Source organism: Tenebrio molitor, chromosome 2, assembly GCF_963966145.1.
Source record: "Tenebrio molitor chromosome 2, icTenMoli1.1, whole genome shotgun sequence".
NCBI lineage: Eukaryota > Metazoa > Arthropoda > Insecta > Coleoptera > Tenebrionidae > Tenebrio > Tenebrio molitor.
The window spans coordinates 13,722,853-13,741,924 of record NC_091047.1 but is presented as its reverse complement, the minus strand read 5'-3'; the positions used below and the strand labels follow the sequence as shown (position 1 = coordinate 13,741,924).

The 19,072-nt window shown below is 34.4% G+C and overlaps 1 protein-coding gene across 3 annotated transcripts in view; it reads right to left on the bottom strand.

The window, feature by feature from the left end:
- Positions 1-18,343, bottom strand: part of Wnt2 (Wnt oncogene analog 2) — a 60,273-nt gene extending 41,930 nt beyond the window's left edge. The window contains exon 1 of one of the 3 annotated variants that reach the window (XM_069037398.1): positions 17,340-18,343. In XM_069037398.1, the coding sequence (XP_068893499.1) occupies positions 17,340-17,365 (26 nt within the window). In that variant the 5' untranslated portion in view covers positions 17,366-18,343. Of the gene's footprint in view, positions 1-11,697; positions 12,214-12,239; positions 12,436-17,339 lie in introns of those variants that run through there. The other 2 variants (XM_069037399.1, XM_069037397.1) reach the window with 2 other exon arrangements.
- Positions 18,344-19,072: the final 729 nt, after the last annotated feature.

Here is a 19,072-nt window from a genome sequence, read left to right as displayed (position 1 = left end):
TGAATTTTTCGAAACAATGGTCTATAGGATAAATCAGGACGTCAATTTCATCAACCGTATGCTCTTTTCTGATAAGTCAACTATCTGCTTAAATGGACATGTTAACTGCAGATATGGGTTAGACAGAAAAACATATGGTTTCAACAAGACATCAGTTACGCCAATACGTACTTACAATTAGATGACACATTTCCGGACTAGCTATATTCTCGAGAGGTGTCATATTTTGGATTATTTAAACTTATTTTCAGTTCATAATCTGTAACAGTTCTCTCATTTTGTTGGTTCCCTAACAACCGACAAGGATTCGGTAAGTTGATTTTACTGTGCCTGTTAACGAAATGGGAAACAAATATATTTTATTTTGTTTATAAAAATAATGGGATTGCGAATTGTACGAAATTGACGATTAGACTCATCCCTAACTCAAAATACAGCTGTCCCAGAACTGCCTTTCCAGAGAAAAGAGGGAGTAAACACCGTTGACGTTGTTTTGGCATAATTGGAGGCCACTGTTTGATTTCCGTCACTAAAGTGCCTGACATGCGGACCTATCAAAATTAATGAATTTCCCGGGATGTCTGACTATTCTTTTATTCCAAACTAGTAAAACTAACAACAATGCACTAGACATCGACGCTATTAATAACCTCAAACTTAGAATAACATAACCTAATTCAACAGACAGTTTTACTACTAAATCAAATGCAAAATTTTCATGACTTCCCATTATGCCGAAACGACGTGAATGCATTTTATTTGGGTAAATGTGATAATGTGAATTTTAAAGAAAAAAGTCCTATCTCAAGCGATAATCGAGAAAAGACATCCTAAATTTGACCAATCAGAGTTGAACACCATCAAGGTAGGATGATGCTATTTTGCGTTGTCGGGGTTTCGAAACTGGGATCCGAAAGCACAAGAAAGCTTTTGCAAGCATACTTGGGATATCGGGAAAACAAATTAATGGAATACCAGGGTTCACCATTTTCTCTAAAATTTCATTTATGTAACCATTTGCAGGACTACGAGTATTCGTTAAGTGAACCCAGTATAACAAGAGGGTATTTCTGTTTTTAACTAGGTACTTACATGATACTACCAAGACAAAAAGAAGAAGTTAAACCTAAGTGTATTGCTCCAATATTAGGAGCTACTATCCCTATTCACGAGATACAAGTCCTAGTTTTTTCTAAAATTAAAAAAAAAACTCTTCAATGCACTCATAATTTGGATGATGGAGCAGTGATGATGAAGGCAAGAAGCAACTTGAGATATAAATTAAAAAAATTCAGTGGGCACCAACACATTTCAGTGTCATTACAGCAAATATATCAGTGTCTGTTGAGTAAGAAAATTATTTGGCCTTTCTTATTCTCTCGTCTCTATGTCAAGGATAATAAATAATAAACAATAAACTCTACTGACACAAAATACAATTTTGACTTTATTATGTGTTTTTACTTTTACCAAAATTAATGAAAAGTATTTCTTATACATATAAAAAGATTGTTAAAGGAAAAAATTGTTGTTGAAACATAACATACTTGACTTAAGTTGATATATGTACACTTCCCCGTTAGTCGTTTAGATGACTGTGTATATTCACCGGTGACTTTGCACAATCATCACCGGATCGTAATGTACTGTAATTTTATTTCTGTGAAACTTTTTTGCTAGTTTCCATTGTTAATTTACCTATATGTAATATATCGGGCGATCAAATAAAATCCTGGACTGAGAAGACGTTGGTCAATTGTTTTGCTTTTTTAAAGTGTAAATTGACAGTTGTAGTTAGAGCATGTTGGCAGCTAACCTAAAATTTATAAACAAAAAATCTTTCTGTTTTTTTTCTTTCTTTGCAATATTTTATATTAAAAATAGAATAACTAACGATTCCTATTGTCGAAGCAAAATACATATAAGGACAGCCTTTATTATGTGCCGATTAAACATAAACAAATGTCGTCATTCGTGTCAAACGGCGTGAAATTCAAACTTTACACTGTTCCAAATGGTTTACTTTTTTCAACGACTACTCAGCCCAGGTTTTCATTTGAACGCATGATACAATCAAATTTAAAATCACTTAGCTATTCTCTCGGCTACATAATTTAAGAACCTTATCACTAGTTATCACGTTAGATCGAAAAAATTATTCTGAAAATGAAAATTCCAAATAAAATTCCTGAATAAGTAACAGTAGCTATGGGTTTCTTTAAATATATTGATTGAATTATTGATTCCAAAATTCGATGCACCAAGTTAAAATGGTAACGAATATAAGATAAAATTGTTGTGTTTGTTGATTTGAGTAATTTGGGGATTATGTGACCCATAATAAAAATGTTGTGGCAAAAAATGTGAACGTTGATTAGTTACCATAAAATATGAATATCTGTAATAAATATGAGGAGCAGAGGAGAATGTTCAGTTTTATGGCTAAAAATCCGATTAGCTGTAACAGGTAATTTATTTAGCTTTTACCTCAGCCATTTATTATTAAATGAAAATTTGTATCTGTCTGTGTTTTGTTGACAAATGGTTCTTAACGTACAGAACCTCCGAGCCAGAATTCTATAATTCATTCAGGATATTCAAATTACTGTTTGACTAGACACCAAACCTGCAATTTACTTAATGTTAACCATATAATTAAGTGATACTGTTGATGTATTTTGGTGCAGAATATCTCAGAGTTGCTCTACATTATAATTTGCTTTAGGGCTAAAGCATCTTTGTTAACGTCTCACCACACGCTGCCTTTAAGGTAAATGTGAGAGAAGTAATCAGTTTTAAGTATGATTTTTGTTTTGTTGTATTACATTTTAATTTAATCAGCTGTTTAATTACTGTTGACGTGATAAATCGGTTGAATTATTGCAGAAAATTAATTAGATCGTGTGCCCAATAAATTAACGTGGAAACGACTATAGCTTACGTGCAGCTCAGCGCAATTAATTTTATTGAATTAATTGTTCACATGTTTGCTAAAATATGGCCTGGAAAGGAGTCGTGGCCAGCAGGAATGAAAAACATCGAATCCTGTTCGAGGCATTGTGGTTTATAGGACCTGATCGAATTTAATCGGTTGCTTTTGGTTTAAACGCTTGTAAAGCTTCCAATAACTTTCAAATTTATGTAAATATTTTGATAACATTCCTAATAATGGTGGCACGTTATTTACATAAATTCTGTTTTTATACCCCAACGTGAAAGTGCTTAAATGAGTTAGCGTGTTCACCTGCTGGTCATCTTGTAACGGTAATTTATAGTATTTGGGGGGTGTGAACGCAGCTATGCACTTATCCTCATCCCATATCGTTATCAAAATGATAACGGCGTCGAATAAAAAAGGCAATCGTGTCGCACGTAAGCGAAGAATGCGCGTTGCTCTCGAACCTTTTACTACCATTTTATCTTCGTCAGCCCTTGTTAGTGAATCGTTCATATTGTGGGAAAATCTCCTTAACGAGACACACTGTCGGTTGTGCTTTCGTTAATCCGGTGCTGTGCCTTCAACGAGCGCAGATATAGACAACTCATTACGATTTGCATTGTTCACTCTCCGCAGATGATTAAAGCAAAAGGTCCACCCACCCACTCACTGCCCCCGTCTCGATAAATTGTAAGAATGTAAGTAAAATCGAGAGAGACCACAACTGTCGACTTTAATTAAACTGTCACCTTTTCAAATCATTACTCGATTTTAGTGTCCGCCCTCCTATCAAGATTTTTAGAAGACAAGCAATTTGTCTGGGTTTAGGCACAAAGTTCATCAACGATTTTATTGTTGTGGAATTATCGAGTGTATATCTTCGAACACGGATACACGCTTTAATAAACTCTGGTAAAATAAAAACTGTTGGATTTCTTGTGTTTAGAGTTGGCTATTTCACTATTCATTCTTGATCGGTGATGATGTCAAATAAATAAGCTCTACATCTTGTGGATGCAACTGTAGACAGGGATCAGGATTTATAAAATGACTAATTTTCGTGTCATAACATGTTAGTGGGAATAGGTAAGAACTGTAGACAGCATTTAAAAAAATTGCTGACATTTGTGCAAACGAACATGGTTCTTCATCAAATGGTGAGAGAAAACTCTAAATATAGAAAGCTTGCGTTATGTAATCAATTGTCATTTTAGTAATATTTTAACATAACATCGTGAGGAAATATTTTGATTGATAATTTATAAGATATTTTAAAAATGCTCAGTGAATAATTCTTGTATAAAATTCTTACAGCTGAGAAACTTGTGTAAATTAATTTGCCATTCAAGTGGGAAAAATTTGAAAAAAGACGAACCATTGATCCCTCGTTAAGTCGCTCATGCTTCTATGGAAATTAGTTAATTTAAAAACAATCATTTATCTAGCATAAAAGTATACCATCACATTCCACAATTTTGTAATTTATCTACATATTTTGAACTTCGAAAATAATCACCACTGTAGATTATAACTTTAAAAACCTTTAGAAATAAATTTCAATGTAGAAATTTTCATTTTGTGGATATAAAAAAGTTATTTACCAATATAGTTAACCAAAGATATTGGATAGATTAATGAGCTATAGCGTTTTTTTTTTTGGACAATTTCAAAGTTGTGCAGATATTTTAAGATGCCTCGTATGTACAAATATTTATGGTTTACAAGAAAATCAAAGGAATCAGTTTGTTTGGGAATCCTGAAAAATTTCAAATTTGGCGGGCAGTTGTGACGTACGACCAACCTAAAATGTCAAGTTTTTCTGTCACTTGAGGTTATGTTAGGGTTTTTATCGTGGAGGGAGAAAAGACTGGAGATGGCATTTCCTATGCTTCCCATGTTAAAAATCCGTACCCTCTAAAAGCACGTGCAACAACCTTTTATGACCCAGTCCACAATGCGCTAGATAAAGAAGCACAATGCGCCTGGAAGGAAGGCGAAGGAAGCTATTGGCCTAGCGTCTACATTCAGAAACCTTTTATGACTCTGTAGTTTTCGCGGGCCGGTACACTTATTTGAATTAGTGCCATCTCCAGTCTTTTCTCCCTCCACGGTTTTTATCGTTAAATTTTTTTTACAGTGCTAGATCTGAATATTCACAGGCTTCACCTGATGAAAACCATATCGGTTTTCTTCAGGTTGGTGAAAGCCATTTGTAATTTAAATTGAAGTTAAGATTCAGGTTCTTGTCAAAGTTACTTCATTTTGTCAAATGACAACAAAAAAGTCTATAATACATTCATTTTTGCTTTAGACCAGAGTAGGCTATTTTAATTTTTTTAAATGTTGGTATCGGAGCTATGTCAAAATAACAAAATCAAAATTGTTCGAACTGCCAGTGTCAAATTTGACATTATTATAAGTGTTAAAGTAAATTAGTTTTAAATTTGTGCAATATTTACATTTATCATTAAATACACATATTATTGAGTCCTCGAAACTATGTAGTTAATTGGAAAATGATAATGCTTGGCTACATGGTCATGAATTTTGACAAGAAAGTGTAACCTCAAATATTATACATGATGTATATTGTCATTCAGCCACAGTCTTACCATACATCTCGCCAAATTTCCATAGCCTACTTTGGTCTAAAACAAAAGTGAATGCACTGTATATACTATAATTTTTTTGACCCATTTTTTCATAAAATTCAGTGGCCTCCAAACTTTTTTTTCTCGAAAAATATCAACATTTGTATAAGCCATTAATTCTCTCAATAGTTACTTATTGTGGAGTTCTACCACTGGTTAAAATATCTGCACAATTTTCAAAATCACCCTGTATTTTACGGGTACAAATAGATATTTTTAAAATTCGCTTGGACAAATCGAATTCCAAAACTTTTCTATTAACTTTACATTTACTTTAGGTACTTTAGTGTAGTAAAATAATTCCAAAATTTAAAAAATGATCGACTAATGACTCAGTTCATCACTTCAATGAGTCACTTTTTGAACAAGAACTAATTTACATTTTAATGTAAGTGCCAGACATTTATTGCGGTAATAATTTTGCACAAAAATTGTTATGTCAATTAGTGACCAATAAAAACTGCGAGTGACGCTTGTCAGCGATTAATTAAATCCATCATAACCCGTCGAGCTTTCTGGTGCAGTTTTTTCTTCAACTCTATATTAATTCAAATAGAAACTGAAAACATTCCTACCGATATGGGTCTGCAATATATAGTTTTTATTGGATATGAAACATTTATGTTTATTATGTGATACAGGTTTTACAAATTACATTATAGGTTGGAGAGTCAACAATATAATTTATAGCTTAAATAAAAAACGAACAACCTGAATAAATGAATTCAAATTAGGCTGATTACATTGAGCATGAAAGTACTTGCATTAAATAACGACAATGCAGAAGAATATTGTCAATAAAAGAAATCGGTGGCCAGGATTCGAAGAACCGGGACCTTATAACATAATAAAAGAGCCAACTCCGGTACTCAGGACGCATTTATACATCAAGTTTGTTGTACGAATATAATGATTTCGGTTTTTTATAGATGTCGTGCCAGGAACCACATTTCTTTCAATAACATTTGTAGAATGAATATATTCAGACATGTCAAAGATGCTCCACCAGCAAAAAGTCGATGCGAACTCAACAACAGGTTCTCAGGTGGACGGAACGTCTAGCTCGGTTCCAGCTGGAACTAGCATTAGAATGACAACCGAGCTGCGATAACTGACCGAGGCATCCGGAATAGTCCGGGATAACTTCTTTAGGTGAAAATTGTTTTATGATTTACGATCACACCCGAGGCGCATTCAATTACTAAACTGGCTCGTTTTTTACCTGAAATATTCATTAAAATGCCGGACTAATTGTAAACACTACAGCAGGTCGTTTGCATTCATTGGTACCCGAGTAGTTCCATATTTCAGAACTTAAAGTCTGCTGTATCATAATGCGCCTGGCCCATCAACTGGAACACTTCGCCAATTAGGCCCGCGGCTACCGAACACTTTCCTATCTATCTTATTTTCATAGCCAACAGGAATATGACTGGTGTTTATGACCGAATAAAAGCTGAAAATGAAAGAACAAACTCCGGTGATTCCTTTTATTGGATCGGCTGCAATTAAGCCACAATTCATTCCTACTTTTATGGTTTTAGTGTGTCGATTAGCAGCGTCGTAAACGCAATTTGGGCCCTGGTCTGTCCATCAGAAGGAGAAAAATCAAAGGGAACGAGACTCCAATTAATAAGATAACAATTCGGAATATTTAATAATGTCATGTAGGAGCTTGGGAGTACATTAACATGTCGTTAAAACATAAATGTCATAAAAAATTTAATGTCGCGAGCTGTAATTTTATGAGTATTTAACAAATACCTCTACCTGCAATAAAAAGGCACTAAAAGAAAGAAAATAATAAAAGCTGCAATAAATAAGTAACGGAGAGGTTTTCAGACAATAATTGTTTTTTTTAGGAAACTTCAAGCGTGGATCAATTGGAGAGTGCGTTTTAAGAGCTTTCGAGCTTTCAGTGATTTAATATGACATCTTATTACAAGCTTCCAGTAAGTCAGAGTAATAAAAATAGTCCGGGATCGTATATATGTCCACTTTTAGTTACCGAAGGTGGTAATGTAGCGAAGAATTATCGCTCATTTATGATTTGCGGCATTCGATTGGTATTGTTGGGTCGCCTATTGTTGTTCGCGGCCGTTAATGCGACTTTACTCGGAAATCATCCCATCCCATTATGTGATGGGTCCGGCAACTGAGAAGCGTGGAAAATTTTAAATCAATTTAAAATTACGTGAAATCGAATTTTCTACTCGCATGTATCGACGATACCCCTATTGAATATTCAAGAGGAAATTGAGTGGAATAAATAATAATTTTTTGTCATACCTATTTAAATTTTATGGGAGTCTGGGACTGTATAAAACATGCAAATAATATACGTGCTGTTGCAAGAGCGAACATTAAATCGACTGTGATATGGCCAAATTTACAACCAATTATCCTCCGATAGAGAAGGAATCGATCGGACAAAAGCCGGGATGAGAAAAGCACGACTGCGGTTTGGGTCGTACTTAATCACCGCCAGATTCCCGTCAAATTACGCGGAATTTTCAGCCGAGGTATAATTAAGAGGACGATCATCAACTTCCAAAAATTACAGTCTCGGCAAGGTCGAATTCCACTTTTCTTCGTCATTTTATTTTAACGCGCGAGGGTTTGAGGAGAACGACACCGAGCAAAAGAACCACATACGGTTGCCACGAGAAACGATGTGCAACCACGTAAGTAAATACTAATTCCATTCATTCACACTCCAGATCTTTTTCAAATAACCGTAAAGTCAACACAGTTAATCTCATCACAACAACGACGGAGAGGACGCCGTCCGACCAACTCAAATAAGTGAAAATGGTCAAGTCGAGTCGATACCTGTTGCATCGAAGAAAGTCACACGATAGAACCACCTCATTCGGTCGGGTCATTAAGGCCATCTCGGGTGAGCGCGTGGAAGCGAAAACTGAAAAATTTGCGACTCTCCCGGGTTCATCTGCCGGTAAAGGCCGTAAATAAATCTCGAGCCCAACGAAATAGAGCTGTCATCGACGCCGCAGGTGGTGGAAATCTTCGACTAACAAGAAGAGCACGCAATTGTTTTTAGCTAACATTATCGTAAGCGTGATTTATCGGGTCTGCAGGTTAGTTCTTAAACTGACTGAAATTGTTACCGCGTCGGTAAATACCTGCGATTAATTAAGGCCGCAGAAGGCATCTGAAAAATATGCAACAGTGACAAATGCGACTGAGCGGAATAAATCACAAACACATCAGACCGGAAAATACACATTGTTAACGACGATTTATAACTTTTGCCTATTGAAAGTTATCCTTCGGGCGGTCCTGCCGAAGAAACAATGCGCCCGAAACACGTAATAGGCGGTTGATTTACTTTTAACAAGGAGAACATTTTTGTCGAGAAATGGTGCAAAAGAGCAATGACTGTTGTAATTCGCTCGCCGCATACCTCTAGAGATTAGTTGTGTAATTTGTAACCTCGGAACTTGAATCAAACATAATCCATACAGATGTACAAACTAAATCTAATAAATCGCTTCAATTAAACACACATCACAAAAAAAAAACGATAAATTCCAAGTGACAAGTATCAACTGTATTTACTCAAGGTTGCTTCAAATTAACTTAAAATGTGAATAAAAAATGATTTAATAATTCTTCTTTGAAATTAATATGCTGCTCAAATTTATAGTGAATATTTGCAGATTTGTACCATTAATCAGGAAACTGGTCGCTGATATGTGAAACATTCTTTACTAACGTTAAATAAATATGTAGATATTTAGAACAAAGGTGGGTACCTACACAGGAAATTTAGTAATTGTGATAGAGGAAAAAATATACGAATGTCGCTTGTGTATCGACATTTATCCTAATTTAATATTCAAAACATCATCAACACTCTTTATTGCCACATTAATTTCCCAACGAGCCGGTGTGTGGAGCTAATTTTAGTAAATTTTCTGTGAAATGTTATTCGTTATATATTCATATCCCAATAATTAATTAAAATAAAATATGTAATTGTTTCTATTATGTGGTATCAAATTAGATATGTTATGTGTTCAAACATTATTATACATATTTAAAACATCCTGCCAAATCGTTGAATAAATTTTAAATTGAAATTGTATAATATTTTCGGATAATAAATTCAACGTGCTTCCGTTTTATTTAAAATTGTACATACATCCAAATTGTATAATATTTTATTAGGAGCAAAAATGAAGTTTTATATGCTGAGGGTGATAGTGCAGCGAAAGCACAAAACAAATTATTTTTTCTTCAAACGTTCATAAGAAATGTTAAGAAACCAGGAATCAATTTAAGGTAGAAGATTTGGTAGACTGATAAATTAATGTAGCTTGTTTTGGAAAGCGTTACTATGACTATGACTAGTATAAACAACGCTGTGAACAAAATTCGAATTTTTTTAAAATAATCGTCTGTCAACCAGTTTTAATTTGGATAGATTTTGTAATTTGCAATTATACACAAGTTTCTTGATTAAATTTTATTTATTTGAGTTAGGAATTTCAAATGATTTAGCTAGTTTACTTTATCTACCGCTCGTGAACGGAGATAATAACTTTATCTGCCACTCGTCAGCTCGTCAGATGTAATGGCAATGAAGTGACACTTTAGCATTATCAATCCAGCAGCATAATGTCATATTCTTAACGTTTGAAGACAAATACATTTTTGCTTCGTGCATTTTATGCACATATTTAAAATCTTTGTAATTTGCCAGAGAGAAAAACAAACATATCAACATAGCCCTTCGCAAAAATTTCAATATAACAAAGCTCCAGAAAAATTTAAAATTTAAAAATAAAAATGATTGTACAGTACCTTGATTTTTATTTTATCATTAGGAAATTCACATTTTTTAAAGAATATTTCTGTGTTTGTTGTTAGATTAAGTGGTAGCTTCCATTATTGTCTGTTATAAAACTACATAACTGCAAAAATGTTCTTAAAATTTCCCATTACACTTTCGAAGTGAATTATTCCTTTAAATTGAAGAAATTTGTATAAATGACCAAGTAATTGAGTACAAAATTAACCAAACAAAAGCTTCAAAAAGTAAATTTAAAATATTTGTCGTGATGATATTTTTATAATCCCACGTGATTAATACGATATTGTGGGTAGGTAAACATAAATAAAATTAACTTATTTTTAAATAAAAAAATTATACACAAATGTATATAATTTGTCTTGCTAAGAAGAACTGAATTTTTCCAGCCAACATAAACTTGTTCATAAAATATGAATTAATTAGTGACAGAATAATCTATAAAAAAATAATTACAAAATAATTTTAGAAATCTTGTACGGGTCTAAAGACAAATACATAAATTAAGCGTATTTTAGTTAAGCTTAAGTATCCATTTCTGAATACGTGAAAAATACATAAAATGTATATATTCCCACGCAGAGCAATTTTGCATTCAGAACCACAACAACAAAATTTTAATTTGTTGATGGTATGTCCCTAAATCATTTTATATTAGGAATAATTGGTTGCAAACGCAACCAATTATTCTTACAAAGAACAAGACAATTCTTTTCTAAACAAACGACAAATAAAAATTAATAAAACAATGCTAATAAATTTAAAAAATTTCTCTTCAAAAATTTACATTTTTAATTGTCCTCCTAAGTAATCAATTTGCATTTATGGTATGAAAATATTTGACCCTTTTAGATTTTTGACGTAATCTTTATTTTATATAAATTTACTTTACGTTTCGCTAATATTTATTTACGAAAATTGGAGCAGACTAAATTTCCTTAGCTGAATGCACTAGCTTAAATTTTCACAACGCTGAAAATTAAATTTAAAAGAGTAAAAACTTTGTACGGTTCAAGCGATAATGCAGATTAGTTCGTTTCTTTTCGAAGGATTGTTTGAAAAAGCAACATACAAAATGTTTGGCCTCTAAAATACCATAGGTAAAAAATGCACAAGATATCCTGATGAGCCAGTCAACAGTGCGATAATAATTCCAACAAATCCGATTACTAACTGTCGATTCGCTAAATGTATTTTTTTATTCGACAAATCATCGATGCAAATCGTGGATGACACAAAGGAGTAAATGTTAGTGTTAGTTGTAAAATGATCACCTGGTAAAATGTGCCGATAAGACCACATGCACAAGAAGTGCGAAGATTTTCCGGGGAAAACCACTAGGGCGCATGCTGAGTCCTCAGCAAATTCATTTGATTATCACTGTCACAAAACATCACTGTACATCACAACACAATCCTAAACTACATCACATAGCCGACAAACCATATTAGCGTGAATAGATAAAAAATAAAAAATCGGAAACGCTTCCTTACACACCCAGCTTCAAAGTGTCACTATCTACAAATTTCAACGACGGCAATATACTGCTTTATTTGATATGCAATAAACCACCATTGTTTAACTTGTTATTAACGAAGTTATGACAGCATTAAACATTGTTAAGACGATTTGTATTTTATGTAATAAGCGCAGTGATTGACATGAGACTCGGCCCTGTGGAGGTCCACATTATACGTTTCGGTTCTCGTTCGCGGTCTTATGGGCAGATTTCGCGTGCGTTTGGAGATGCGGATGGACCGATACTTGGTCAGTGATGCCGTGTACTCCTTGTGTCTGTATCACCTGCTTAACGTACCTGAGAGAACAACCAATCCAGGACGACAGTACCCCACCAACCCTGCTTTACTATGTAGGTGATAATTATACTATACACTGTATTAACCATATTCAATCGAATCTGCGGCCGATCTGCGAACGGACCGTGCCATCCGATTCTGCAGACATTCTTCGACGCGTTTTCACCAACAAACAAAATATTAACTGCACGGACGCAACTGTGCGAGGACTTTGTCAAAGACGTTCTAACAGCGACCGTTCGATGAGGAGCTACTTAAGCGCGAGATAAATCGATTATAAATCACGATGCCGATTAAAAGTGTATAATATATTGACACACAATAATCGAGCCCAACAAAGCCGAACGCGAGCGTCGATAAATTCATGGTAAATTATGTGAGACCTTAGAGACATTTGTTTTCCGCAAAACCAGAAAAATATTTTATTGGTCGTGACTAATACAAACGATTGGCATCTTTCGGCCGAGGCGTCGTCTAAATCTTCATCTGTCGGCGTGACATTTGGTTGCGTTATCCTGCGGGAAGCCTTCTTGAATCATCGATTATTATGATTATATAACGGACGGTAATCGCCAGTTGTGTTAATCGTTAATTATGTTGGCAAAAATGTGGATTAACCCGAGTCAAGCACGCCTTTTCCATGTATCCATTGTTTATAGTCGGACAACTATCTGAAGAATTTCGCCCAGTAACACAAACCCGCGCTGACCCTTATTGCATAAGAGCTGAAAGCAGCCGGAATGGAGATGGGTGCGCTGCAGCTGAATGGACCGAAAATAAAATTATGACACATTTGCACATCGAAATGTTCCATTCAGTCGTCTGATGTAGTAAACAATGATCGAATAGAATGGAAACAACCGTCAATCGCTGGAATTAAGTCCGGTCTGCAGTTTGTACTTCCGATGGGCACAAAGCAGCGGAACTACAGCCCACAGCCCCTTGCGACCGTGTACTAACCTTTAATTATACGTATATTTAATATTATGAAAAGGCAGATATTCATTAATAACCCCGAGACCAGCATAAATCACTATAGACAGATGCCCTGGCCGACCACAATGCGTCCTAACGAGATATTAGACATGATGTTCTTAAGAACTTTTTATCATTTCGAAGGTATATTGGATGCATTAATGCAGCCGAGGGTGTATCGAATCTTATGCGCAACTAATGCGCCCGCTTTGTTTCCACGACCGGCCGAAAAGATTACACGAACCGTCCGAATCAGAAAAATTTCAACTTATCAAACTGGACAGAATTTATGGAGCGCTTACTAATTTCTGTTTATTTTACGGGACGTTATAAATGAGTGAAATTACGACAAAATTAAATTAAGTTAAAAGTGACGTTTTTTAGTGAGTTTTTATGCAAATTGTCAGATTTATGCTTCCTTTCGACGTTGAGAAAAATAAATTGCCTCGTTCCAAATAATTATAAATACAAAATAGTTTCATCCTGGTTTAATTTCTTCATAGAAACTTTCAGTTTCTGTATCACTGGTTTAACCTACCTACGTCGGAAAGTCAATTGACATCGAATCTCAACTAACAGCCTTCATTTTATCAGACATCTGATCAACATAATTCACGATGTTAACTATCTGGATATCGACTTATCTAAACGCCAGGAGCACTCCAAACTAGTTATTATAGATGCTCACTTCTTGGTTCGTTGTCTGCTTCATCGTTGGAGTCTCCGATAAAATGCACGAGATCGGACAAAAAAGCACATTCCTATTTTTTTTTTTAAATTCGTTCCAACTAAATCACTCCCGTTTGAGGACTTAACTACAAGAATTACTAAATTATCGTGGAATTGCCTCGGATATTTACCATCAATCACGTATGCGCAACCCACAAAAAGTTGAAACCATCACCTCCAAGACAAGAACGCCTAAAAATGATTCTCCATCAGACTCTTTTGTGTGTTGATCTGGTTTGACACGTACGACCGCGGTCGTTTCCAAATTTTCATCGTGAAATTGGCTCGCTCTACAAATTATCGAAATTACAAAACCCAATAAAAACAGATTCTCCGAGATGCTATCTCTTGTAGATTTATGGCGCAAATATAAATTGTGATTTAGGATGCATCAGCGGTAATAAATTTGTTGATGACGGCACGACAGCGTTGATCTAATTTTCCTGGTACATCGGGAAATTGCACGTTTTCCTGCAAACACCTGCAGTGCGTTGTGACTAATAATGGTTGAGGAACAATCGTGAACGTGTCGTGTGTTACAAGTGATATCTGTGTTTAACTTAACGTAACTATTTCATTGTGACGTTGTAACCGACATGCGTGTACCTCTCTGTATCATAAAAATCTGTCGTCACGACGGAAACGTAAAAAAGCAGAAATGTCACATATTTCAGACATCACCGTGGTTATCTCGACCGTTTCAGTTTTTATTTTGAAGTTTTAATGCAATGCGCTGTATCCTTAAAGTTCGTTCACTTGAGTGGAGCGCCTCCGGCCCGGCGATTATTAGAAACCCATTTAATTGGCGAAATCTATTTTTGGAACATTTTTACATCGCACCATCATCAGAATTAAAGATTTTTTTAACATACCCACAATATAAATAATGCATTCCGTGTGACTCATTAAATCTACAATTTGGCGTTTTGAATTGCGAAATGTACCCGCTTACCGATCTAGATAAACTATTTTTGTAAGAATAAATAGAGAAATTATTTTTAACGACTTGCTTTATTTCATTTTTTGGAAAACTTGTATAGATGTGTGCTTGGGATATACGAAATTCAGCCTAATTATATAGATGTCTTGAGGCATTGTGTCTTATACATCCTGGCCCCTTATCTAACAGATAAACATGGTTTATGAGTTGTTTTTATCTAAGTAATTCATCACATTATAAATTCTTTATAAACACTTTGTTTGCATAATTACCAGTTTATCTCCAACGTTAGTTAAGTGGTTCTAGCAAATGATTTTACTTAATTAATTTGGTTTATGTTCAAAACCGAATAATTTGCAGTTTTATAAATTTTTTTTTGACAAAATGTTACGATAAGAAATACATATTATTACACACTTAACTAACAGTTTGACCAACAGCTAAATAAATTAGAACACTTCTGTGGTGTTAATTTACTCTTGTTCACACTGTCAACCTGTCAATCAACAAGTTTCATCATTTTTATTTCGAGTCTGTCAGTTTTGAATATTTACTCTGAACTCATTTCTAATATACAAAATTTTGAATACTAATTATATTTACTATAATTTTATCCGTCCCACATATTTTTTTTTCTGTATGAAAATACATATTAATGCGTTAATTGGCTAGGGACATATCTACTAGTTATACAGCCTGTCCCAGAAGGGCCTCCCCATAGAAAACAGGAATATGCCGACAGCAAAAGAAATTCCAAAATGACTAAAATAAAATTTCCTGTAGCTCACATAACCAAGTTATAAAGTTCTCAATTTAACCAATCCTAGAAGTTCGTCCTCAGCTATTATTAAAAAATCGGACAGCTTGCTTGACTGCAAAAATTATTACATATTGATAACTCAACAAAATTCGAAATCCCGCGAAGGCAAAATTACGGTCATCCTACCTTGATGGTGCTCAACTCTGATTGGTCAAGTCTTTTCTCGATTATCGTTTGAGATAGGAGTTTTTTACATTAAAATTCACATTTTCACATTTACCCAAATACTCTCTTTTTTCTCTGGAGAGGCAATCCTGGGACACCTGTATAAAATTTTTAAAGTAAATCTGCATATTTTATTGACAAAATTAAGACAATGTTATGCACCGTTTACTCTTACTTAACACAAAAAAAAATTATAATTAAAATGTTTTAAACTAGGAAAGATGTAGAAAAGAGATTGGCATCTTTTACTGTCTTCCTCTAGATATTTCTTTGTGATTGTTTTTAATAATCTTGATCCTTCAGATGCAGTAAATGTAATTAGCTTATGAAGAAAAAAGTACATACTTAGTTTAGGGCTTTTCATCGGGCATTTATGTTTTCCTCACTTTGTTTGTTTTCATATAAATACACTCCATTAAATATTAGTCTTAATTTCCGGAAATTTACCACTTGGACTGTCGAAGTGTTGGTTTTCTTGTAGCAAAAAACAGTCCAGAAGGTAAATTTCTTATGGGAAATGAAACCTATGTGTAAAGGCTAAAGGCTAAAGAATCACACGCCGGTAACAAAAATCTTGTCTGCGACTCGAGCTTATTTCGACAACAAAAGCATTCATCATGTACGAAATACATAACTTTTTATAAATTCATTCAAAAATTTCAGTTCTTTTGGAGTAAAAATCATTGTTACCTACCACAAGATAAGATAATACTAAAACAATATCTTGAATAAAACACAATTTAAGCCTTCCTTCGGGTAAAAAGGTTTAGACTTTCCTTTGTTACACTTAGCATTATGTAGAATATACACATTTTCAGCTGACTGATCTTTCAGGAAACTAAGCCGAATATGTGTTTAATGCTTTGTTTCAATAAGAAAAAAAATTAGAAATGAAGCAAGAAAATCTCTTTGACAATCAAGAGATCATATCGAAGAATGTCAAAGAGTTGCTTGTCTGATGTACATAAATACACTGTAAAAATAAATCGGAGAATATACTCACCACGTTTCTACTAGTACTATGCAGGTAACCTTTAACTGACATTTTATGTTAATGTTTATTTTAAGAATATGGTGATAAGAGCGCTTAGATGGAACTACACGTTTAAAAAAAAACAAAGACATTTTGTTTTAAACCCGGAACCATAAGGTTTTGAGTTTCTCTTTAATATTCATCCTAATGCGACTTTTTTATACATGGTTTCATGTAACAGTAACATAATATTAGCCACTACGTAATCATTTCAGATTTACAAAAATAAAGAAAAACAGTTCTGAAAATTATTTATTCTTAAATTGAAACGTAGATATCTTATTATTTAATATGTGTATTTATGTATGTGTTAGGGAATTAATTTTAACTATCGTATGATGTCAAATTTACCTCTAAGCAATTGGGTAACAGAAATTTGAAGATTATTAAGCATTTAAACAAGTGACAATTCGCATAATATATTTAATTCTTCTCACCATAGCCAGAGCAACCACTGCCCCATACTTTCTTCGAGTTCACTCGAGTTTCCATCAGAAAACTAGGAGATTTTCTCTGAGTAAAACCGACACGGTGAAATCCAAGTTCATAATCTAGTTTTGTGATTATTATTTACCGCAATACATAAGCACGCCACCACCGCTACTGTTCTCAGGTTTAACTTTACACCTGATACGGTCTGTGATAGCCCGCGGATGTAATACGCAAGCTTATCAACCCCTCTCCCATTGTCGAATCTCTCGTCTTCCAGATGTTACCAAAAGTTGCACCAGTCAGACTGTTATCAAACTGTAATTAGCAATAAGGAAAAACTGCGTGCGATTCATCAACGTCGCAAGGGTGATGATGGATTAAATCAAATAAAAACTGCGCCCTTAATTTAACGAAGTGATGCGTGCAAAAGTGTGAAACATCTTTTTCTACGGATTTATTTTAAATGAGTCGCACGGAACGTCGGCGTGAATTTCCTCGTTATCATGTTACAAAATACGGATATAGTTGGCAATAATGAGCGGTATGAGTTCGTTAGTAGTTGTGTAAAATTCCGGTATTGAGACCGCAAGTCTCGGATTTCAAGAGGGATAAACTTTTCTTTGTACGGATCGGTTTATCTCGGGTGACTCATGTTTTAAAATGTAAAGGTTACCCTAGATTTTATCCTCTGTTACGCTAATTTGCTACAAACTGCCTTATTACCCCTAGTTTCTTACTGACAGAAATTTAATATCTCGGCAGATGGTTCCACAACTCGAATGAAAAATGAAGTAGCGGTGGGTAGCAGTAACAGATTTTAAGTTATAGGAGTAATACCTTCGAAATTTGTACACTTCGTGAACCAGCACTCCCGAATTTACACTTAAACAAATAAAGACGTTCACGCTAACACCCTTAGAAGTAAAAGCACAGCTTATTAAATTGGATTGTCAAGGTACGGAATATGGAAAAAATACTACGGTAATTGTTCACTTTAACTACTTCTGGAATTTTCGCGTTTTTTCTGGCTAGACAGCCTCAGGGCGTCCTCGTAGATCGTTTCCCACCAATCAAATCTTGTGCAAATGAATTTTCCTTACCCTCTAGTTATACTAAAGCTTGTTTGACACGATACTAAATTTTGTAGAAAATTTGTTAGAAAATGAGAGAGACCCTCGATCAGGATCATAGTCTGTCTTTGTCAGATCCTGATCGTTCATTGGTCCTCTCTCATTTTCTAACAAATTTTCTACAAAATTTAGCATCGTGTCATACAGCCTTAAGACATTGGCGCGACCTTGACGCGACCTTGAAACATAACAAGAGAGAAAAAAAGGCATTTGCACAAGGTTTGAATGGTGGGAAACGATCTAGCAGGACGCCCTGAGGGTGTTTAACCAGAAAAAACGCGAAAATTCCAGAAGTAGTTAAAGTGAACAATTACCAATACTACATATGTATATACACCACGGGACTAAAGTCCCTTGAACATGGATGTAGAGGACATCCTAAGCTATAAGAAAGTTCATGTAATGGAGTAATTTTCAACCATTTTCATAAATATGTAATTTGAAATGCTGTTTGTTATCTTAATAAATGCACACAACAATTTTTAAAGAAGTATAATATTTTGCTAATAGGGGGAACTTTGTATAGTGTGATTATTTTTTGTAATACACAACGAAATCACACATTACACAAATTATAAACAGCCTAGAGTTTTTCGTGACAACACTAA